The 24926-nt window shown below is 42.9% G+C and overlaps 1 protein-coding gene across 3 annotated transcripts in view; it reads right to left on the bottom strand.

Annotated features, from left to right (window-relative positions):
• RABGAP1L (RAB GTPase activating protein 1 like) overlaps nt 1–24615 on the bottom strand; it is a 151458-nt gene extending 126843 nt beyond the window's left edge. For all 3 annotated transcript variants that reach the window (XM_082229046.1, XM_082229047.1, XM_082229048.1), the window contains exons 1-13: nt 24474–24615; nt 20459–20576; nt 16419–16572; nt 15764–15941; nt 14811–15021; nt 13189–13363; nt 12563–12723; nt 11949–12059; nt 8360–8426; nt 6044–6146; nt 4989–5155; nt 2441–2561; nt 1590–1683 (exon numbers count right to left, since the gene is read on the bottom strand). In XM_082229046.1, coding sequence (XP_082085172.1) covers nt 1590–1683; nt 2441–2561; nt 4989–5155; nt 6044–6146; nt 8360–8426; nt 11949–12059; nt 12563–12723; nt 13189–13363; nt 14811–15021; nt 15764–15941; nt 16419–16553 — 1523 coding nt within the window. In that variant the 5' untranslated portion in view covers nt 16554–16572; nt 20459–20576; nt 24474–24615. The remainder of the gene's footprint in view (nt 1–1589; nt 1684–2440; nt 2562–4988; nt 5156–6043; nt 6147–8359; nt 8427–11948; nt 12060–12562; nt 12724–13188; nt 13364–14810; nt 15022–15763; nt 15942–16418; nt 16573–20458; nt 20577–24473) is intronic.
• Between the last annotated feature and the right edge of the window lie 311 nt (nt 24616–24926).

The following is a 24926-nucleotide window of genomic DNA, read 5'->3' as shown; positions in this document are numbered from 1 at the left end:
TTCTGCAGTGTTGGATGGCAGGTTGAGAGGAGTTTCCTACCAGGACAGACTTTCCTCATGTGCTCAAGACATATTTTGCTGCACTGTGTGAAATACAAGCATGCCAGGGCTGAACTGATATTACCCTTGCTGGTACCTTTTCCAGGAAAATCAGAGGCTCACTATGTCAGGTTCCTATTGGAAGACCGGACAAATGCTAGAACATTAGCAGTGGCAAAGTTTTTAGCAGTGGTTGCAAGAACCAATGCTCCCTATCTTTAAGTCTGAACAAAATGCTTGTTTAACCTGGAGGTAGGCTGTCCGAATTGTGCATTGCTTTGTAACGATTTGTTGGGTCTCTGAACCATAATAAAGATTGATTGATTGATTGATTGATTGACTAAATACCAGTTGTTGGAAGCCATGGGGTGGGTGGTTGCTCTTGCGCTTGCCGGTTTCCCACAGGTATCTGGTTGGCCATTGTGAAAATCAGAGGTTGAGCTAGATGGGCCCTTGGCCTGGTTCAGAAGGCTCTTCTTTTCTGTTTTCTGTTCTTAAAAAACTATACTGAGGAAGGGTGCTAGATCATATGACAACTGCATGTCAATGACGTAAAATCATGAGATTAAATTAATTTGAATAACCAACTTGTAAGTCTCTCAGTAGCCTATTATTAACAAATAAATGCCTATGCACCAAGTCCCCCTTTTAATGGAAAAGAGAGGTGGTGTTGTTGTTTAGTTGTTTAGTCGTGTCCGACTCTTCGTGACCCCCTGGACCATAGCACGCCAGGCACCCCTGTCTTCCACTGCCTCCCGCAGTTTGGACAAACTCATGCTGGTAGCTTCGAGAACACTATCCAACCATCTCGTCCTCTGTCGTCCCCTTCTCCTTGTGCCCTCCATCTTTCCCAACATCAGGGTCTTTTCCAGGGAGTCTTCTCATGAGGTGGCCAAAGTATTAGAGCCTCAGCTTCAGGATCTGTCCTTCCAGTGAGCACTCAGGGCTGATTTCCTTAAGAATGGAGAGGTTTGATCTTCTTGCAGTCCATGGGACTCTCAAGAGTCTCCTCCAGCACCAGAATTCAAAAGCATCCATTCTTCGGCGATCAGCCTTCTTTATGGTCCAGCTCTCACTTCCATACATCACTACTGGGAAAACCATAGCTTTAACTATACGGACCTTTGTTGGCAAGGTGATGTCTCTGCTTTTTAAGATGCTGTCTAGGTTTGCCATCGCCTTTCTCCCAAGGAGCAGGCGTCTTTTGATTTCGTGGCCGCTGTCACCATCTACAGTGATCATGGAGCCCAAGAAAGTAAAATCTCTACTGACAGGGTAATTCAGGCATCTAATCACAGCAAGCCGAAAGGAAAATGACAGAACTATGCATCACCCACAAGCTTGTGTGGCCTGTCCCAAAGCATGAAAAATCAAGCACCACCTTCTCTCCCCATCCCCAAGTACTGTTTTTTTTCTTGCTTTCAGTTTTACGCCAAACAAATGAAGTAAGATAAACTCCTATGTAAATTATGCTCAAGTCTTTTAAAAAGTTATTTTTCTAATATGTCACTGTTCAGTTCTCTTGCAAATTATTTCTAATTAATTCTTACCATCTTCCAAGCAGTTCTCCCCATGAATACAAGATCTTCTCTGGGCAATCCTTTGATACATCACCAGTGCCACTGGAGAGTTCATTATCGCTCTCTACATCGGAAAAACCCAAGAGATGAACATATTTATCAGTAACATGGTCACAAGAGATTCTAATTCCATTGCACAACTCTGTAAAGAAAACTACTACAAGACAGAACACAAATTAGTTTATAAGACTAATGTAGTTAAGGGATTGTAGTTTGGTTCACAGGATCCCTGGCAGAAAGTGTGTGCCAGGGTGGTGGCAGCGCAACTGTCTCTCCTGAAGACATCTCTAAGAAGTCCCAGCAGCTCTATTCCATCTATTTATTCCATTCCAACTGCACCCATCCTAGCCCTGTAAGATTATTTTTTCTTCCTTGGAGATGGGGAAGTGGATGGCAAAGGACAGGAGTGCAAGAAAGCAGATTCAAGGCAAGCACCATATTGCACTGCCTGCCTCAGTTCTCTTTGTATTCAAGCAAATGAAAGGTCCCACCAGTTCAAGTTCTCATCACACCTGCTCTGTCATATGTAAACCTTGATCTCTGCTATCAGCAGGATCTACTCTGGAGCACTTTGCAGCCCACTACCTACAGAGATAGGTAGTGGTTGTAGAGGAAGATGGATGCAGGGGGCTAACACAGCAATTCATCACCAGGAGAATTAAAAGACAGAGATAACGAACAGCATTTATGGATAACCAGTTACCCCCAGAAATTATGCATCTCTCCTATTTGAGGTACATCCCTGGCAAGCATAATTAGGAAGAGCTATATTTAATGGAATACATTACAGCCTGTACGGGTATTACTGAAGTAAACTCTACCCTCTTTAGCGTCATCTTCATGGGATGGGCTGCCTGGTTCTTCCTCTCTTTCAGAATCTCTGTGCAGACTCAAGACTTCATAAATCGCATCTCCAGCATTTGGGTGACCTTTCTCTTCACTCTAAATATGACAAATACATTTCAGCCTATTGTTGCTGTTATTAATTAAATTTATTGTTCATTTCTTTGCCATAGCAGCTCAAAATCAGTTACAATGTTTTAAGAAAAAACACACAAACACATATATACATTAAAAGCCAGCATTTTCAAAAATCCAAAGTACTTTTTAAAAAACTGTTTAAAACTGCCTGGCAACATTCATAGCAATGACCAGTGACCAGAGGAGGGATGACCTCTGGGAGGAGGACAGGCAGAAGAAACACCATGCTGTATCTGCAGCAGCACAACCAGATGCCCCAGCTGCAACAAAACATGTCACTCCTGTATCGGTCTCTACAACCACAGCTGGTGCTGTACCCGTCCAACAGTTTGCCTTCACCCCAAAGGTGCACTCCTCCATTGTCTCCCAAAGCAGGCAGGTGCCAACCAGATTAAAACATCCCACCCACACAAAAAGACCATAGGTAATTAAAAGTCAAAGGCCTTATGAAAAAGGAATGTTTTTGCCTGGTGCCTAAAGATATGCAGCAATGGCACCAGGCAAGCCTCCTGAGGAAACTATTCCACAAGCAGGGAGCCTACACTGATAAGGCCCTTTCTTGTGTTGCCACCTCCAGCCCTCCTGTAAAGGGGACACACAAACAAGGGCCTTAGATTACAATCACAGGGTCCAGGTCAGTTCATATGGAGAGAGGTGGCCTTTGGGGTATTGGGGTCCTGAGCCATAAAATACTTTATAGGTCAAAATTAGAACTCTGAATTAGGCCAAGAAACTATCTGGTAGCCAGTGCAGTTGGGTCAGGATTGGTGTTATATGCTCAGGCCGTCTTGCCCCACTGAGTAACCTAGCTGCTGAATTCTGCATTAACTGCAGTTTCTGAACAGTTTTCAAAAGTGTATAACAAATTGCAGTAATCTAACCTAAGGGTTACCAGAATATAGGCAACAGAAAATAAGGCTATCCCTGTCCAGATACAAGCATAGATGGGCCACCAGCCAAACCTGATGGAAGACACCCTGTACCACTGAGGCCACTTGAGCCTCAAGCGACAGTGATGGACCCAGACGTACCCCAAAACTACATACTTGCTCCTTCAGAGAATGTAACCTGTCAAGAACAGGCAACCGCCCATCCAACCAGTCCAGGAATCACCCACTAACACTGACTCAGTCTTATCTGGATTGAGCTTCATCTTACTGGCTCCCATGCAGTCCATTACTAAGGCAGACATCTGCCCAGCAAAGCCACTGCCACACCTGCACATATAAAGGGGAACTGATAGCTGTGTGTCATCAGCATACTGACAATGTAGTCCCAAATTCTGGATGATGCCACTCAGCAGTTCCATTTAGATTTTAAACAACATGGGGCATAAAATTGAGTCCTGTAGAACCTCACATGGATAATCTAGATCAGAACTCTTAGAATCTGTTTCATTTTCTCCCAAGTTCCCACCCATTATGCCAGAGGTGTGGCACTTCAGGCCCTGGGGCCAAATGAAGCCCTCCAAGCCTCTCTAGCTTAGGACTCTCCCCAAACAGCACCTTTTCTCTGCAGGTAATGCTCTTTTGCCTGCCTGGATAGCAGAGGGTATATGAGTGCGTAGAAAGCAGCATGCAGAGAAAAAATGTAAATCCATTGCTCCAACCACTTTTGCAGATTGTGTGCAGATTTTGACCCTCTGTGGCTTGAAACCCATTTAAAAACAGAACAGAACAAAATAACCCTATTCCGCCATGCAATTATGGCTCTCCAAACCTCGGTTTGGCCCTTAGAAAGGTTGTTTTAGGGTAGCGTGACTGGTTCGTCCACACTGGGCGGCAGCATTTCAGGGGGTGCCACAACAATGATGTAGAATAGAGCACAAGAGGCAGGGGAACACCAAATTTTAGTGTTGCAGTGCACCAATGAAACCTGAAGAGCCCAAAGTCTGCCACTGCCCTCAGGACTCTCACCAGATGATGCCCTAAAATGACCAGGCTTTGCAACCTCCTTGACTTTCTTTGCCTGGCTAGGATGTGCCATTTACCTCCGATAATGGAAGGTGAAGCTAAATATCTGCAAGTGAATCCTAAACAGTATGCTCATTTGGTATTCCTCTGCTGGACTGCAGCAATTGTACCACTTCAACAATTTACGTCCTGGTCAGCCACTACATTTTCCTGAAAAGCCACTCCAAGGAGGGGGTGAAGGTGGCAGGCCAAGTTTGCAGTCCCCCAAAAGTCTGCCAACTAGCTGTAAATACACAGATATTCACCCCTTTATGCCCCATTTTTGCTACTGGGTTGGCAACTGCAGGCCAAACACCATTCCTCTAGAGGCCAAATTTTACCTGGGGGCTCCAGTTGGGCAGTGAAGAATCATTTTGAATTGTCTTTTAAATATGTTTTTTTACCTTTGTTCACTGAAAAAGAAAAAAAAGATTACCTGTTTCAGTTTCATGTGGAATGTTTCTGTGAAAGTTTTTCTGCTGAAATACCAGAAGCGCTCATTGGCAGGATACACACGTACAAGTGTCTCCAGCAGAAAACGAACTGGCTCCACCACTTCTGTGACCACCATATCTACTGCCACAGTCATGTACACACACTTATCTGTAGTACAAAAAAGTGAGCTTGATTTCACATAAAATAATTGATGATTAATTGTTATAGCATAAAGGTATTTAGTAACATTGGAAACAAGAAAAAAAATACTCTGACAGTTTTCTCTTATCTAAACTATGAGTTGCTACTATTTCATGCCCCCCACCCTCTAAGTCGCCATCCCCTTTTTTCTGGAACTCTTCACATCTCCTTTTTTGCAAAGGTTTAAATAGCATTTAAACTGCTCCCAAACTTTTGACGTCTGATATTTCTCTTCACCTTGTGTTTCCTCCCTTTAAAGCCCTAAACGACCTCAGTCCTGTATACCTGAAGGAGTGTCTCCACCCCCAACGTTCACTGAGATCCAGCGCCGAGGGCCTTCTGGCGGTTCCCTCTCTGCGAGAAGTGAGGCTACAGGGAACCAGGCAGAGGGCCTTCTCAGTAGTGGCGCCCGCCCTGTGGAACGCCCTCCTGTCAAGATGTCAATTAAATAAGCAGCTATCCTATTTTTAAAAGACATCTGGAGGCAGCCCTGTGTAGGGAAGTTTTTAGTATTTAATGCTGTCTTGTTTTTAACACTCGATTAGGAGCCACCCAGAGTGGCTGGGGAAACCCAGCCAGATGGGCGGGGTATAAATAATAAAATAATAATTATCATTATTATTATTATTATTATTCTCTAATTGTCTTGCTTTTCTTATTTGAACCCTTGACATAGGTTTCGTACTTTCAAACTGAATCACAGCACACCTAGTGTCAAAGCACTGTTGTGCTATTGTCCAATCTAGTGCATGAAGCATGCGCCATACAGCCGGAGGTTACACTAGTAACCACTTGCACTCCGGCAATTAAATAAAGCAAAAAGAGTTGACAAATAGCATTTAAATGCATAATTACCCTTAGGAGTTTCCTCATTCAGTACAACAAAGGTAGGTGTATTAGGATTCCAAATCCCAGTAATAATATATGCTTTTCCATCAAAGCTTTTCCCCATGGACTCCTAAGAACACAAACATCATATTCAGAAAGATCAACTCTAAATTTTCAATTGCTTATCTCAACAACCCTCTGGTAAGGCAACTCTAACTGCAATTTTCCCACTTAGTGTAGGAGCTTAGTACGTACAAATAAAGCCAAAATGTTGCCCTTCTGGCTGCCAGCTGCACATTTCAGGTACAAATCGTATAGAGTTTGCAGGCCCCAGGCATCACGTGATGATTGTGAAAATAACGGTAACAGTGATAAGATCTGCCAGCTAGTGCAGCAGAACAATGTCAGAAAAGTTGATGGTTCTTACCATAAAGATGCAACTGTATAAATTTACTCATAAACAGTTTAAACAGTTTAAATGACTTAAGCTAGCCTTGCCAGCTCCAGCTGGGTTGTAGAAGAGCAACTCCCAGATGATTTCCAATTTCCATAAAAGTATTTCCATGTGGAATATGGAGCTAGTGGCCAGAAATTCACTATTGTTTCTGCACCAAGCATTAGGTACAACAAATAATATATATTTTAGAAGATAATGCTAATGGATAGCGACAACAGCTTCAATCCTAATATTTAAGCAGTCTGGTTGTGTAATTTACAATCAGTTCACAATTATATCACACAAAAAAGCCCAAGGCACATCATACAATTAATAGTATGAAGAGGTACAGAAAATGTTGATAGTGTCAAGGAATCACTCCCTATTCAACTTGGTACAAAGACTTATTAATAATTATATTACGACATAATGTATTTAACTCGCTGCAAAACTGAGTCAGAAAATAAGTAATTTTGGAAGACAAATGTAACTTTTGTTGAGTAGTGGAGCCAAGTTGAAAGAGGTGTCAAACTACACCTACACCTCTCTAGGGTCATCCCCCCCCCCAAGGAAACAATTCTGCAAACCTGCAGCAGAAGCCGATTGTTGATAACTTAGTGTTGATAACTGGCTTTGCTTTTGATATTTTCACACCCAAATATACATACACCTGAGCAGTTTTTAGAAACTTTTGCAAGGGTTTTAATATTTTTTAATGTGATAATGGATGAATAGGAACACACATTCATGAAGCATTTCAAATATTCACACACATGCAAGCAGCACACATGAAGAATGAGGAGAGCGGCAAGAATGATGGCTGAACCAGAGCTCAGTTCACTGGCATGTATGGCAATTATTAAAAATGTGAAGCCACCAGAATACCAGGTTCACACCACAGCTGAATATCTCATCTAAGGATCCTCTTTTGAAACATTCATCTTTGCCCTTAAGAGTCTTCACACCCCGAGTTCCTTTCTAGGGAAAGGACCCTCTCATTCCCCTTCCTTCTCCTGCAATAATCATATACTCTTCACTGCAAATGCCGTTCACTCCAAAGAACAGCACAATACAGTGGTGCCCCGCAAGACGAATGCCTCGCAAGACGGAAAACTCGCTAGACGAAAGAGTTTTCCGTTTTGGAAGTGCTTCGCAAAACGAATCTCCTATGGGCTTGCTTCGCAAGACGAAAATGTCTTGCGAGTTCCTGCGGGGGTTTTTTTCCTCCCCCCCCCTTTTTCTAAGCCGCTAAACCGCTTATCAGCTGATCCGATAAGCCGCTAAGCCGCTAAAAGCCGCTAATAGCGCTAGTCTGTCAATGGGCTTGCTTCGCAAGACGAAAAAACCGCTAGACGAAGAGAATCACAGAACGGATTCTTTTCATCTTGTGAGACACCACTGTAATTACTTGTAAGCAATCCTAGCCAGCCATAAACAACTTTGTTAAGGGGGTGAGGGAGAATGATTCTAGCCTGGCATATGAATCAAGCAAGAGACCTTGCTCAGCAGCAGAGCTGCTTCGAAAAAAGGAAGCCCATGGTGATATCTTCTGGGACATCACATGAAAAATCATAAGAAAGTGAGGCTCTTTTGTGAGGGGCTCAGCTTCATGCCATAAAATGAACTAATAATAGACTCCAGAGGATTTGTGATGAACCACAACCGTTACGGAGACATATTCTAGGAAACACTTACCATTAAGAAGCATGGGGATTTCAATTTCCACCCTGTTTTTAGTCCTTATGTCAAAAATACATTCATTCAGGTGGATTTTGCAATTATTAATACTGGATAATTATCCAATAATTAATATTGGATACCACAACACAGCAATTATTTAAAAAGAAAAGAAAATAAGAACTGCATTCCCACAGTCACTACTAGTTACATATAGTAATAATACTTGCCATATCCAGTAAGTGCATTTCACTGTTTTTGACATTTCGACCTGGACTTAGAAGCATCCCAAAGCACCTACAAATGATATACAGAAAGCAACAGAAGAGTCACTTTTTAAATAAAAAAAAAAGCTGACTTTTATCAATATATGATTTTTATCAACTGCTATTTTCCAAGTCTCATGCTGATACTATCAACAACATATGTATCCGTTCTTGCAGCCTAAGGGTGTACAGTGGTACCTCTGGTTACAAACAGGATCCGTTCTGGAGGCCCGGCCGCATCCATAAACTTCGTAACTGGAGGAGCCCTTCTGCGCACGCGGCACAATTGAACGCTTCTGCGTATGCGCAGCAAAACCTAGAAGTATACACTTCCGGGTTTGCCGCGTTCACAACCCGAAGTTTACGTATCCAGAGGGATACGTAAGCAGAGGTACAACTGTATATGTTTTTCTGAGAGGTGAACTCTAACATGTGTTTGCTCATCCCTTGTCCTTCATGGATTGTAACATCATGTCAGGGGTGGTGGAACAGGAGAAGAAAATGACCAGCTTTGTCCAGGAGGTAATTAATACTCTTTAAAAACTGGGGGATAATCGTAGAATTGAAGAGTTGGAAGGGTCCCAGAGGGTCATCTAGCCCAACCCCCTGCAATACAGGAATCTCAACTAGATCGTAATAGAGCAACAGAATTGTAGCGTTAGAATGATGCCTTGAATAAAATCAGGGAGTCAAACTGAAGAGGCTGCATTCTGCTTGGCAGGCAAGAAAGCAGGTAGCAGCAAAGGGTTACTCCCAACCTCTGACCAAAGGAAGGCCTGTAAAAATCTTCATGCCAATTCCAAGAAAGAAGAACCATTTCGCTGCACCAGCCTCAAGCTGGAGCAGGGATCAGGCCCACCTGCCTGCTCCCCATCCGCACTTTCCTCCATCGCTGCTACGTAACTAGCTGAACGGTAGGGTGCAACAGGAACTACACTGCTGCACATGGCCACAATAGCCGGCATTTAATATGGCTCCGTTAGGAACTACCAGGGAAGCTATCTATCTCCCAGGAATTCCTTTGGGACTGAAAGTATTTGAGAGAACTTGGTGCAAACCATGGCACAAACCTGTAAACCAGAGGGGCAAGAATTAGTAATATGTCCCTGAGAAACTGCTTGACATGAGAGGAATCAAGAAACAGAAGGTGTTTGACCATGAGACTGCTTGACCATTATCCATGAAACTGTCAAGAGCCATGACTTCCCTCTTTGGGGTGACAGGCCTTCAGTGAGACCTCTCTGAAGAAAATCTAAAACATCAGGGTTGAGGCAGTTTCATAGATTAGTGACTCAATGGTGCACATTATTACAGTCATTAGTACGCAATGTTCCCCTTAATCTTTAGTTGTCCAAAACTTATTATGTTCAGCTCTGGTTTTTAAAAATCTGGAAAAAGCAAAAAAACATATAGAAACAAGTACACACCAGTTGCAGCTCTATGGGTGTGTTTTTTTTAAACCATACTGCAGGGCAAGTTTCCTATATGAAACAATCTGTTTAAAATCTTATGAGAAGGTTGCCACCTAGGGTAGTTTCTTTTTCAGTGCAACTTAAGAAAATGTGTTCAGAAGCCTTGTTTTATTATTAAGGGAAGTGGCAGAGCATATGCTCCCACCACCTGGAGCAAGTGCATGGGGCGCACCACTGAAGGGGCGTGGCGTGGAGGGAGCTCGCTGTGCCCAGGTGAGAGAATGCTGCCTTGGCAGCATCCTTGCACACGCAGCCCAGTGAAAGAGAGAGGCACCACCACAGTAACACTGCTGCCGACTCTCCACTCCGCCCCCAGATCAGACCTGACCCAGGAGCAGAACTTTGGCTGGGCACGAGGGAGCTGGCCGCTCCTTCAAGCACAGTCCAGTGGAGGAGAGGGGTGGGGAAGCTGCTGCCAACTTTCCACCCCCTGGTCAGGTCTGACCTAGGAGTGGAGCTACAGCTGGGTAGGAGCTCCCTCACATGCTAGAGCCAGGCTCCAGCCAGGCTTGTCATGGGGGCACCTGATTGTGCCCCCCTCAGCCTCCACACACACACTATGCTACTGATTAAGGGAGGAAACTAATAGACACAATGTGAGAGCCATGAAGGGATCTCCAGAAATCTTTCTCTTTGCTCCCAGGGGTGCATTTAGGTTGGTTCTGTGCATAGCAGGGAGAAAGACTAAACCCTTCACCCTTGAGCTGGGCAATATATTGGTAAATTGTCTGAAACTGGTAAATTGCTAAATTGTCTGCCTACCTGCGCTTTTGCCGTCTGCAGGCAATTTGAGCTGGGAATACTTTGCAGCTCCCTGACCGCTACGAAGTATTCCCAGCTCAAAATGTCTGAAATCAGGGCAGGGAGGGATGGTCATCCCAGGCACAGTTTGGGGGACACATTTTGCTCCTCATGCTGCCCTGTCAACCCTGCACTGCACTGCAAAGCTGGGTTGGGATCTGACAGTCCTATCCCAGCTTCACAAAGCCACACAGAGCTGCCAGGGGCAGCGTGAAAGGCGCACTCACACTGCCCGCGCCACTGCTTCAGGGAACTTTCATACCGCCCAGGCGGAAGGCACACTCATGCGACACTGTCAGGGGGCAATGCCACCACTGCGCACCCCGCCAAGCCCTTGCAGTGCTGGAAGAAGCCACGTTTCCAAATGAGCTTCCCGGAGCACAACAGTGCTGCTCTTGGGTTACACAGGGGCTGCCAGGGAAGCATGAGTGCCCCCTGAAGCAGTGGCAAGGGCTGGGCTGCTGGGCTGGGCCCCCTCTGCCTCCCGCTGCGCACGCACCCCAAGCAGCAGGAGCACATCCTATGCCCCTGCCTGAACGCCATACCGGTTTCAGACAATTTACCAATATATCCCCCAGCTCTAGTGGTGGAAGCCCCACAATGGTTGTTTCTATAGCCCCACAATGGTTAGAAAACCCTTCTGAATGGTAAGATTGGCACTGTGTGAGTGGTTGTGTGAATAAGGTGCTTTAAGTTGATTGCTGATCATGCTGCCTGGCAATTAGCTACACAAATATGGCTACTATGGATATCAGTATTGTATATTTATGTTGCTTGATTGTGTATTTGAATTTTCTTTTTTGTAAACTGCCTCAAGAACTGTGGACAGTAAAGAGAATAAATAAATTAAATAAATTCAGGGAAAAGCTAACAAACAATGAGCCTTCAGGATCCATTTGAAAACAACGAGAGAGGATGTGTGATACAGATGTTGGTGAAAGGGACACACTAAAAAGGCCCTGTCCCAGGTATCCCCCATTCTCACCTTCCCGGGTGGGAGACAAGATGCAGTCAATCAGCAGGCAGGTTTATACAGGTCTAGGAGGTCCTTCAAATAATCTGTTCCCAAAGCAATTTGTTTCCAGTCCCAATTTAAACTACTGAAGACCAGTACTTTAAATTGGGACTAGAAACAAATTGATAAGCATATTTAGATTATGATGGATTGAAGCAGAACATATTCACTATGGTTTTTTGGCTAGGCTAGGCTAATACTACCTTGCAAGGTCATTGAAAATATAATTAAAGAGCATTTCAACACTGATAGTTTCTAGCATTACCTTTCAATTGCTAGTTCTTTGTTGGAAATCTGTTGTACAGTGATCACAACTTTCTTCTCAACTCCCTGTTTCAGTTTGAAATAAAATTTCTCTCTGTCCTTTGGTACTGGGCTACAGAAAATTTCATAAGAATAACATTTCATTAGCATCCATTTAACAATCATAGACTATAAAATAGCAAACTCTGACAAAATGTCTGCTGTAAATTCAAGACCATTTGCTTCAGGAAAAACTGAGTATCTTCTAAGAAAACCCCAAAAATATACTCCATTATATTATATTTTACACAAGGTGAAGTTCACTGTTCAGAATATTGCTTCTTTTGTTCTTGCACAGCTTCTGATGTGCAATTTGCTGGGGCCAATGTTGTTTCCACATTGTTACAGGCTTTTAGCCTAGATCAGACCCACTGGGCTATCAGGTACCAGGAAAGACAATCTATTCCTCCCCCTGTCCCTTCATACTGGCCCCCTAACAAGCAGCATTATGTATGCTGTTCTGAGCTCCTTAGAGATGGGCACCCAGCAAATTTAGCAAACTTTGCAAAAGAAATTTAACTATACAGATGAAACAGCGGATCTTTTTCTGGGTTTTTAAAAACTTATTCCATTTACCTGAAGTTTCCTTTACCATCATCTTCTTTGACCTCTAAAGAAACACTAAAAGTGAATGTATCACTGTCGGGAGTCGGAACGATAGCGTCCTTTATGTGATCTGATGCTTGTTTGGAGGAACGTTTGAATGCTGTTGAAAAACTATACAAAATTCGGCTGACCTAAAATTGCACCAAAAGAGGAGGGAGGAGGAGGACAGAAGAGAAGTGGGGGAGACCGTGATTAAGCCAATAATTCATGATACAAAAAGCTAAGCATGAAACTGGAACACATTAGCCAAAGTAGTTATCTCACACTAGTGAACAGGACAACTGTGAAACAAAAAGTTGGGATCAAACCTTAGGCCATATACACTTAAGTCATCAATCTATTAAAACATGTTTTTATATAAAAAATGCAAATAAAAAGTAAACCCCATGCACCTCAAACCATGCCATTTCCATATGAACTGTAGCCTAAAGAGTTTATAATGGGTTCTTCACGTCAGACTAACAATGCTGTTCTAGTATAATATGAAATTTTGTATTTGAAGTGGAAACAGCATACAATAATGTTAACTGGAAAGGGTAGGTACACTCTTCCAAAAGTTTGTAACGGGCTCATTAAAAACAATACTTTCTACTCACTGCCTCTTTAATTTCACAAGAGAAGACATGAATCTGGAACTCATCACTGCCACAGAAGCTCTCAGTAAATGCAAAACAATCACTTTCTGAAGTTCCACTTTTCCCACGGACGCAAAATAAGACTTTGTAGATTGGGAAAGAAGCAATTTCTGTACCAGTGGACTGATCTATTATTCTGAATAAGAAAGAGGAAATTGAAAGGCTTTTGTCACTCAGCAAGTCCCAAAGAGAGAACTTTACTTGCCACTTTTGAAATCTAAATAAAAACCTTATTAATCTAAAATATCCTGATTAACACTGAAAAAGTTCACAACACATTAAGAAACCTAGGTCATTCTATTCCAACTAAAATCATCAATATTAACACCTTAAGCAAAAAAATTAATAGATTAAAACAATCTACAGTATTACTAGTCTCATTTATTTCACTGGAAATCCTGCATGCATCAACAGGCAAAACGTTAGTGTTTGTAATATGTACAAATGTGAACTCATTAAAAAGTTTCACCGTTTGTATCCTGTCTTGTGGAGTTCCACAAAGGAATAAAAGAACCTGACACGGGGTGGCAGGGAGGAAGCACTAAGGGAGAAACACTTTCTCGCTTTATGCTGCCTCTCAGACACCACGCTTCCCCAATCAAACTAAGGAGAGCCACATTCAAAACCAGTCTTCTTCACACATCACTTGCTGAATAAAGGAGCTTGGGGTATACATTAAATGCACAAACAAGTGTGGATGTTCTCCACAACATTTTCCATGTCTGCATGCCACTTTACAACTGCTGCTCTTGATCCACCAAGTAACGTGTGTGGGCGTCTAGTTCTGCATGCAGAGAAGCAACAGTGGTGCAAGTCATGGGGCAGAGTAACTCTCCTGCCACTTGTGTTGCTGCTTGTTGGAGCTGTGCAAGTGCACCAGAACAAGCACTGGATTGGTGGTGGTAGTCCCACTGGTTCACCCACATGGCCCCCAACATTGCCACCATCTCTGGTAGGCTAAGCAGCAGCCATTCTGGTGTCAGGAGGGGGGCTACACTGCATTATGCGCGCCACTGCTACACAGCACCTTGCTTGGATTGCGGCACCTCAAACAAGCTTTGAGAACAACTAGTGCAGCCCCTCTGCCCAGAAGAAACCATTTGTGCTCAAAAGAGATACGCTGCTCCAAGCTGAATGACTTTCCTCTGCAGTTCCCAGGCTAGAAAACCACTTATTTGGTTTATTTTATTTATTTTTAAAATTTCTATACCGCCCCTCATCTGAAGTTCACAGGTTTACAATATAAAACATAGCATAATAACAAAAACAATACCCTCCCACACACACACACACAAAGCACTAGCATCAACACTCCCTCTCGGTGACAACATTTATTTAGCCCCCAACAGTATGTGGGGTGCTTTTAGGATGGGAATGCCATGGCGGCATTCAAAAAAGTCACAAAAAGGTGTCCTGTGCACCTTGTATGCAGAAATCCACTCCTCTTCCTAGGCCTATTTTGGCATTTAGTGTCCCCACACAAGAAATACCCATATAATTAATGGAGGAAGAAGTAAACTAAGCATATACATATTTTGTCTGTATGCAGAGAAATATGAATTTAAAAAGCAAGTGTAACTCACCTAACAGAACCATCTGGGATATTTGGAACATATAGAGTTACGGGGAAAGGTGAATTACTTGAGCTCTTCAGAGTTCCCATGGCACACAGTGCCTCCGATTCACTGCGAGGAGCAGAAACCTTCATACATCCAAGATATGTCAGTTTGTTGAACAATACACTCTCCTCTTCTGAGGGTACAGTAGGGGAATATGCTGTATCTGACGAAGCTTCTGAAAGTGAATAGAATTCAATCATTACCAACAATGTTCTCCTTTCTTCGCAACAGTCATTCTACATCTAACTGCAGCAGTGTACTCAAGCTGTCCTTGTAGTCTATTTAAAGGTTGCAGCTGGTCATGGTCATGCCTTACATTGACGTCCAAAGCTGCTCAAGTACAAAAGTGCTGGTTTTTACCCTAAAGCAGACTTTAACAGTGTTGAGTTGACACCACCATTTTGAGTTTATTTTTTAGTATTCCTAATTTGTCACTTGCAACTCTAAGATCCACCAAGTGTGACCCCACACACCATTTTAAAAAATGACAAAGAAGAGTAGCTGCTGGCTATTCCGCATGTACCTAACTTTTCTTTAGAAGCTCAAAGACCAAATTGGAATATTTCCCAAAAATTATCTTTCAATTTGGCTTTGTTTTCAATGGCTACAGTTAAAACAAATATTTGCTCACCACATTTTTGCAGTTTGCTAAAGGATTCTTGGTTATTATCTGTTTTTAAAGGGCATTGCTATACAGTTTTTCCAAGTCAGCCCACATAAAACTTACACTGGAGCAATCCAAGGCATGTTCAAAAATAATGGCAAAGAAAAACAAACAAAGTTTGCTTAACAAAACAAATAATGCTGAGAGTTTCATTCTTCTGCAAGAGAAAACAGACTTCCTAACCACCAACCAGTTTTTGTTTCACCTCCCCCACATTTTCCCTTAAATATATGCTAAATATTAAAGCCAGTACTTGTGGTGGGAGAATCAAGTAGAAAATGCATAGGAGACTGGCTGACATATCCAAGTGACTGCCTGCAATCACCACTCAAGTCTACACAGTCAGTAGTATCAAGCTTCTGGCCTTTATCAGAATCTCTTAGTATCTCTTCCACGGCTTTCTCCATTTGTTCATCTTTGTTTGGAAGCATCTGTAGAAGGAAGAACACAGAGAGAGATTTTTGAATCTGTAAGATTTCACAAAATTAAATTAAATTATTCACAGTTCCATTCACAGAGTTAGGATATTTCTGAATTGTCAATATCTGGAAAAAGAAATTTCATTTAAGATGGTTAACCATGTATTCATATTCTCACTTCATGTCTAATCTTTACTCACATAATTACACAATACAGAATCATATCAAGCTGCAAATATAAAGTTAAATAGCCTTCTAACAGCTTATTTCTTAAGACAATGACCTTGATGCATACATGCCACACAAACTGGCAAGGCAGAATGAGCTACAAAAAGCAGCACAATTCCTTCTTCATACTTAACTGTACAATAGGCATCATTTCACAATTAATTTAGGTCCATTTTTAGAATAGAATGCTACTTATGGGTCATCATTGAAATGTTAAAACTGCTAAAAGTTGTTTTTAAATAAAAATCAAGGAAATGTTACCGTCAGCTGAAATTTCTCATCTTTTGCACACAAATCTTCAGGATGCTTTTTAACGAAGACATATTCTTCCTGATTTACAACCAAAACAGTTTCAGAAGAAAGACTGACTTTTTCAAATGAGGATCCAATGTCCATTTCAGAATGATGACCCTTTCTGCCGCCAGAATAAAATACAAAAATAACACTATCATCTACTATATTAAATCAAGTTATCAGTACTACAAAATAAAAAAATCCTTATTGTAAACTCGCAAACCACTGAACAGTTTCCAAAAATCCACAAATACCATGCATAGTTCCAGATAGGTATCAAACAAATCCTCTCCCCCAATATATTACATATGTAGGGCTTAATATAGTACATGAAAACCAAATAGTAAGCAACCAAAGTTAATGGGATAAGAAAAAATATATAGTTTGTTCATTTACCACATAATATAATTATAATGTTGTCACTTCATTATATAATTTTTAATTATATAATTATATAATTAAATGCATTTTCTGATCTATTTGGATTTCAGATGGACAGAACACCATCTCTTAAATTAGGAAGAGATGTATCATATACAACAGGCGAAGTTCCACTCGTGCAACAGGACTTCACCTGCCTCTCCTCCCCCTTGCACCCCTTTGCATGCCCCACCAAACAGGTCCAGGGGGTCCCCCAATCCCCCAGAGCAGATTTTGAGGGCACACAAAGGGAGGAGAGGAAGATCATGTTGCATCGTACAAATGGAAGTAGCTCCACTAGCGAACTGACGGAAATGAATGCAGCCCAGTATATGAAATTGAGAGTACAGTTGCTGTATTGTTAGGATTATATTTGAGATTGTGGCGTTTGCCCTCCTAGGTGGGTCATAAGGAAAGGGTTAAATGAGTGTGAAGTGATTGGCCAGTGGGAACCCAAGGGGAGGAGTTAGAGTTGGAGTTGGAGTTGTTGGGAAGTTAGTTGGGAGTTGGAGAAGGAAGAGGGAGGATAAGTCTGTGGGTTGGTCTAGTTTTGATGTGAGAGAGAGAAACTGTTAGGAGTCGTCAGATAGACAGTTGGGATAATCAGTTAGAAGTTATTAGGAAGGTATAGGTCAGTAAAGAAACTAAGATTAAGAAACTGATAAGAAAAATTATCTGAAACCATAACCTTGTTAATGCTTATAAAATAAACTTGCTTATTTGATTTAATATTAACAACTGTCTGGACTCCATGTGTACCCGAGAGAAACGGGTTAGTGGCAGCAGGGAAGCAATCACAGTGGTAGCACAGGGATCAATAGACCGTCAAACGTCCGGGGACCACAGAGATTTTAACTAGAACATGATTTTAATCTTTCTTATTCTGATGGGATTGTGATTTTATGTTGTAAAATTGTAAAACACTTCTTACTGATAACAGAAATAAGAAACTTGCAGCAATTTAAGAGTATTTTTCGAATGTTTGGTTTCCTGTCCCCACTGTCACCCTCAGTCATTCTAAATTATATAATGTTCAAAGATATGACAGTCTCTATCCTACTGGAATTATAATCCATGTATATTTATCTGTTGCCAAGGTGACATCCACCCCATGTAATGACTTCATGCCACAAAAGCAGCTTTGGCTGCACTTTACAGTATTTATTTAGCTAGCCAAACCACTTCACTGCAACCTTCATTCACAGGAGAGAACGGAGAATTGGCTTTTCAATAAAATGCATATTTTGGATTTCTCTCTGGAAGATTGAAGTAGTTATTTCAGTGCAAGGGTTTTTTTAAAAACACACTTCAGAAAGAAAAGGAATAAAAATTATATGCTCTTTCATTATTTCTATAAACAATCCCACAACTTCCAAACTTTCATCAAGCCTCTTTTTAGATCTTCCTTCGCCTTGCTGGTTAATGGCAAAATGGAATTCAGACTTCAGTCCTACGCCAATTTACCTGGAGGAAAGCCCCATTCAACTCAATGGGACTTATATAGATATACCAGTAGTACCTTGGTTTTCAAACAGCTTAGTTCTCAAACGTTTTGGCTCCCAAATGCCACAAACCTGGAAGTGACTATTCCAGTTTGTGAACTATTTTTGGAAGCTGAACATTCAATGGGGCTTCCGACTGGCTGCAGGAGCTTCCTTCAGCCAATCAGAAGCCGTGCTTTTGTTTTCAAACGTTTTGGAAGTCGAACGGACTTCCGGAATGGATTCTGTTTGACTTCCAAGGTACAATTGTATACAGAACAAAATAAGGAAAAGACAGGTGACTTCCCCAGGACCTCACAAACCTAAATTTAGAAGCACATAGAGGGAAAGAAATGGAACAAGTAGTTCAAGGGTAATAAAATCAGCCAAGAGGAAAGGAAAGGCTATATTATAAGACAGAAAATTTTGAGTATCATTAACGGGCAGCAAAATTGTTAGCTACTTGGTTATTTCATTTAGCCGTATATTTTTTTACTGTGGTGGCAGCAATTTGACATGAAATATTATATATTTATTAATTCATGTAATTTAAAACATTTTATCCTATATTTCAATCATAAGCTCATTAAGAGAACTTATACAACCAAGTGTTAAAAGCAGAAATGGCTAATCTTTGGTTCTCCAGATGTTAAAGGTAAAGGTAAAGGTACCCCTGCCCGAACGGGCCAGTCTTGACAGACTCTGGGGTTTGTGCGCCCATCTCACATCTATAGGCCGGGGGCCAGCGCTGTCCGGAGACACTTCCGGGTCACGTGGCCAGCGTGACAAAGCTGCATCTGGCGAGCCAGCGCAGCACACGGAACGCCGTTTACCTTCCCGCTGGTAAGCGGTACCTATTTATCTACTTGCACCCGGGGGTGCTTTCGAACTGCTAGGTTGGCAGGCGCTGGGACTGAGCAGCGGGAGCGCACCCTGCCGCGGGGATTCGAACCGCCGACCTTTCGATCGGCAAGCCCTAGGCGCTGAGGCTTTTACCCACAGCGCCACCCGCGTCCCTATCCAGATGTTACTGGGTTACAATTACCATCATCCTTGTCTTTTGGCCTGTCTAGACCATCTAGAGAGCCAGACGTTAGCCACCCCTGAGTAAAAGGAATAGGAATAAAATATTGCTCATAATCTATCAGACAATTTATTAACTCCAACACCACTAAATACCTGGAGGGGAAAAAAACCTAAAGTTTTAACTGGCACCTAAATGCTAATGTGCCAACACTTCCTGATTTGTTGGGGAGGGGGGAGTTCCACAACTGCAAAACTACAGTAGTCTCATGATCACTTCTGTCTTTCAAAAACCTCATTTACAATGCAACACTGAAAGCTAAGAAACTAGTTCCAAATATTATCAGATCATTTTACAACTTGAAAACTAGCTATATGAAACATTAGGGGGCACATATAGAATCAGCTATGGAAGAGAAGGACCCTTGTTACATCTGTAGTTGGAAATGCCCTATGCTGAAACAAATTTTGAACAAAGCTCATCTCTGAAATGACTAATTACATGTTATCATTTTACTGTAGCCCTGAAACAATGGCTTCTTAGACTGAAATCCTATATCCACTTTAAGAGGACTGCCTTCTATGTGTGGTTGTGTATGTGTGGTTGTGCTATTGAGGGAAACCATCGTTTTATGAACACCTACTGTACAGTGCAATCTTATACATGCCTACTCAGAAGTATGTCCAACTGAATGCAATGGGACTTGCTCCCAAGTAATTGGGTACAACAAGGACAGGGAACCTTTTTCAGCCCAAGGGATTCATTCCCTCATCAGGAAGCTTCCTGCGGCTGCATGTGAGGAGGACCTAAGAAAATGTGAGTGGGTGTGACTCTTACAGAAGCCTACATTCCAGCCATACAAAAGTTAGAGTTTTCTGCACACATTTCTCCATCCAAGCAAACAAGAGGAATTATCACAGTTCAAGGATATATTCCAGTCAACAAAAGGACTTAAGGCATGCCTGCAGCAGAGTTAGTGAGGCGTTAGGTCTGAGGAGGGTCCTAAAGGTTAGGCAGCCACATTCAGCCCCCAGGGGCATATAAGCTTCACTATATAATTCTTTTTGTATTGCAGCACTTACCCATTTACTGTTGCCAGAACTTAACAACATAAGGTTTGATATTAACCGTTCAAAGAAGCTTTCATAAAGAGTGGTCTTTCAGTCATCTCTTTCAAGGCAGGCAGGACCTGTTAATCACCTTTGGGGCCAAACAAAAGAAGAAAGACAAAGGTCAGACATACAGGCAGGCAGACACACAACTTATCATCATCATCATCAGGCTGAAACAATCAACACTCAGCCAAACAGATGTGATTACAGACAGTAGTACTATATACACAATATGGAATCCAATCAGAGCATGCAGATGTTTTGCAAATAAGTCACACAGGGCTGGTTCAGATACCCATCTTGAAGGATGAGATGGAGAACTCTTGCACAAGCTGAAAAAAACTCTACAAGCCATTAGTGCACCAGTGTAAACTCTTGTGATTTTTCTTCCTTGCTCATGGCAGGGGCACCAGCATACAATTTTTGGTTGATGCCAGCATCCTACCCACTTCAACCAGCAAGCCCCTGTCAGCTTCTTCCTCAGAAAAGCTTGGCGTTGAATGAGTGTGCCAGATTGTATATTTATTCTGCAAAATATAACTTGGATTCTACTTGACACAGAATTTGTACTGTTGAGGCCGACAAAAATTAAGTTTAAGTAATCATCATAGATCATATAAATCCCTGGAGCATTATGCTATATGTACTCAGTTTAGGCAGATATGTTTTGGGGTACTGAATTTTAATATATGGTGCAGAAATGATATCATACTCCTACAAGAAGAAACAATGGAAATGAACATTGGAAAGATAGTCATATCTATTTAATTTATCTTTTCAAATGCATGTAAATGTGAACATTTAGAGACAATTATAATGGTAAAATCAAATTTTGTGTCAATGTCAAATTTTACACGGGATACTTCTTAGGGTTCTTTTTTTATAAAGCTTTTTAAACTTCTGCCATGCTAATAATCTCATCAACTAGGAAATGCTTGTCCCCAATACGAAGATCAGGTGCATAGCAAGTCTCCTGACAAAGAACATTCTCCTCCTCCCCCCCAAAAAAAATCAAATTAGTACTTCTTTCATTCTACCCACTGAAACTAATCTGCACCTGTGAGTTCTACTTTAAGAAGGGGACGGGCAACTATCAGGAAACACACTAAAGAGTTAGATACTAGTTAAGAAGTGGAACATTCAGACAAGAGGATTCATGCAAATCTTTTAACAGCATCCAAGAAGCATGAGGAAAATAGAGAGTGAAGGAATCACTATTACATCAAAAAGGTTGTTCAGGCTGGAGTGGGGGAAGGGATGGTAAGTTGGAATGTGAGGACCCTTTGTAATTGTGTTTATACACTGAAAATCAATACAACTTCTTATTTTTTAAAAAAGGGGTTAATCAGAGAAACTGCTGCTAAAGATGAGAAAGATAACAACACACCAATAACATGGCACTATCACAGTGCATACTGATGTCACACTATATTAGAACTGCTGCCCTAGCAGTTCGAAAGCACACTAGTGCAAGTAGATAAACAGGTACTTTTGCAGCAGGAAGCTAAACAGCATTTCTGTGCGCTCTGGTTTCCGACAGTGTTCCACTGCGCCAGAAGCGGTTTAGTCCTACTGACCACATGACCCGGAAAGCTGTCTGTGGACAAACGCCAGCTCCCTTGGCCTGAAAGCGAGATGAGTGCTGTAACCCCACAGTTGCCTTTGGCTGGAATTAACTGTCCAGGGGTCATTCTTTACCTTATATTAGTTACAGTATCACATTCTTCACTAATAACCATTTGATCTCCCTACAGGACAGCTGCATATTCCTACATTGCAGGGGGTTGGACTAGATGATCCTTGGGGTCCCTTCCAGCTCTATGATTCCATAAAACCAATTCCTGAGTATTATGAATTACAAAGCTTGCTGCAGATTTTAATTATTATATAATTTGCACATGCAATTAATTTTGTATGCCAAGTTAGATTCAGCTTATTTATTCATGCCCAATCCAAATAACTTTATTAATGCTACATTATAAAACATGTCTGAGTGGTTTAAAACGCCAACCCTTTCCAAAAGCCTGAGAAAAGAGGTGTGTCTTCTGCTGCCAATGAAAAGTCAACAATATGAGGACTCAGTGCACCCCAGGAGAGGTTGTTGATTTTGTGGGCTCACAATGAAGAGCAACTCTACTTGATATTTTGGAAATATGTTATAGTTAAATATGAGTCTATGCAGTAATTAAAATATGTACAATCGATGGGAAATGAAGAAGGGGAACAAATTAATGATAAATGTTAAAATATGTTAAGTACTGAAATGGAATTAGGAAATGCATGTTACACTGAGCAGAGAGTAAGGGAGGGGAGAAAAACATCATGAATGCAGGGTGGGAAGTCAACTTTTAAATTTGTATTTAATATGAATTAATTTGATGTTAATGTGTTAATTTTTTTGAAAAGCAATAAAAATTAATTGCCCGTGAGAGGTTGTTGAAGCAAGGAGCCACCACATGTGTCAGCTTTATTACAAGACTTGTTTGTCACACTTCCAAATGTTATCTTGAAGCATTTCCCATGTATTCCCATAAGAGCTATAGGTAGTGGACAAAGTGGACCTATAGGTCATCCTCATTATAACATACTCAGGCTTGCAGTACAATATTTTAATCATGTTTGCCTCTTCCAATTTCAACATAACTTCTCCCTAATAGAATTCCAGGCTTAATAATTTCAGGAGCCTACTCAAGCTACTAAGAATAAACAAAATGTTCCCGCAAAATCAAATACTTATTTCAGGCTCTCATACACATACTTTTCATAAGGTATGTGACAGTAAGAAACTTTGTCAAGAGGGCTGGAAATGCATCTTTTTTAAAAAAAAAACAGAATTTAGCTTCACTTCACAAAAGAATTCCACAGCTTGTCAATAACTTAAATTCTCTGCACAAAATTCCTTTTGGATGTGAATAAACAAAAACTAAATTCTAACAACGATTTTCTTCTGATTCTCTACCCAATTTAGTTGTACTGTAATTCACAAGTACTTCTAGCTTCCGCTGAAAGCACCCTCCGAAAGCTGAAGTGTGACAAACACTTTGCAGTCTTCATCAGTTTCAGTGCCAGAGAGAAACCAACAGAAAACTTGACAAGCCCTGCGCATTTGCTCTCCCCATTCATCTTTGGACCTGAAGTTTTCCACAGCGCTAATTCGGTGAGATCTATCCAGATGTTTGTTAGCAGAGCTTTCCGTTAAACCGCAAGCCATTATGCTTCGCCTCTGCCAGGGTGAAAATTCATCTGCCATCGATCCTTGTCTAACAAGAACCTTCTATACCAAACACCCGCAGCTTTCTAAAAGGAAAGGAAAATGCTGATCGAAGGCGACAACCTCCTCCTCCTCCTCCTCTTCCCACCGCGCAGAGCAGCCCCTCCGAGCTCATCCGGAGCAGCCAGAAACTTTATCTCAACAGCATCGCCGCTTTCGGGAAGCGGGCGCGTCCAAGGGCTGCTGCCAAGCAGAAGCACCGCAGCGGGCGGCGGCATCGCCGGCTCCCCGGCTCGCGTCCAAAGCAGCCCTGCTGCCAAGAAGGCACCCGAGGCCGGGTCTCCTCGCTGCGTCTGTTTACTGAATGTCTAGCCCGCCCTTCGCCCGAGGTCCACACGCCCGAGTCGGGATGGAGGCAGAGCGGGGAGCCCCCAAGTCGGCGGGGCTCTTTTCCGCGGCATCCCTGGCACCGGCAAGAACTTGGCGGCGGCTGGAATCCCGAGAGGATTCTTTTGGGGGAGGGAAGGAGAGCCCCGAAATTATTCCCCCCCATCGGAAGTTTGTTCTTGTTGCTGCCCCTCCTCCTCCCGTCCCAGAAAGCGGCCCTGCCCTCCGCCGAGCCGGTTTCCCTGAGGGAAGCAAGGGGGACCCCTCCCGAAAGAGCCCCAACAACTCCCGAGTCAACTCTCGGCGTCGCCTCCCTGGGGCGACACGCGGCGGCGGCCCTGAGGGACAGCGCCCCCGGCGGAGGAGGAGGAGGAGCCCGCGTCTTACCGGCGGCCTCCGGCTCCCTCAGGGTGGCGGTTGGCGATGGTGGGAGCAGCGGCAGCAGCAGCGGAGCCCCCGCCTCCCCCCTCGGGCCGCTTCCCTCTCCGCTGAAGGGACGGTGACGCTGGCGGTTCTGTTTTGCCAGGCGGGAGGGGGAGGAGATGGAGCGGCGGCGAGGCGGGGCAAGTGCGCAGGCGCGCGCCCAGGCACCGGCCCCGCCCCGCCCGCAAAAAGGGCGCGACCGACGGGCCCCGAACGGGGGGGGGGCGGCGCGCGCTGGGACAGGCAGGGCCGACTCGTCCGCCCCCCTCTTCTCCTTCGATGGGCTCTCCCCCCCCAGGCCCCGTCCGCGCTGCGAATGAGGGACTCCGGCCCTCGGAGCCTTTCGCGGGCCGGAGCCCAGCGTCCCGTCAGTTAAGCTGAGCCACCAGAATGTGGCCTCTGGATCTCACCTGACAG

This window comes from Podarcis vaucheri, assembly GCF_965113315.1.
Source record: "Podarcis vaucheri genome assembly, chromosome: 6".
Classification (NCBI taxonomy): Eukaryota; Metazoa; Chordata; class Lepidosauria; order Squamata; family Lacertidae; genus Podarcis; species Podarcis vaucheri.
This window is presented reverse-complemented; position numbering and strand designations above follow the sequence as displayed.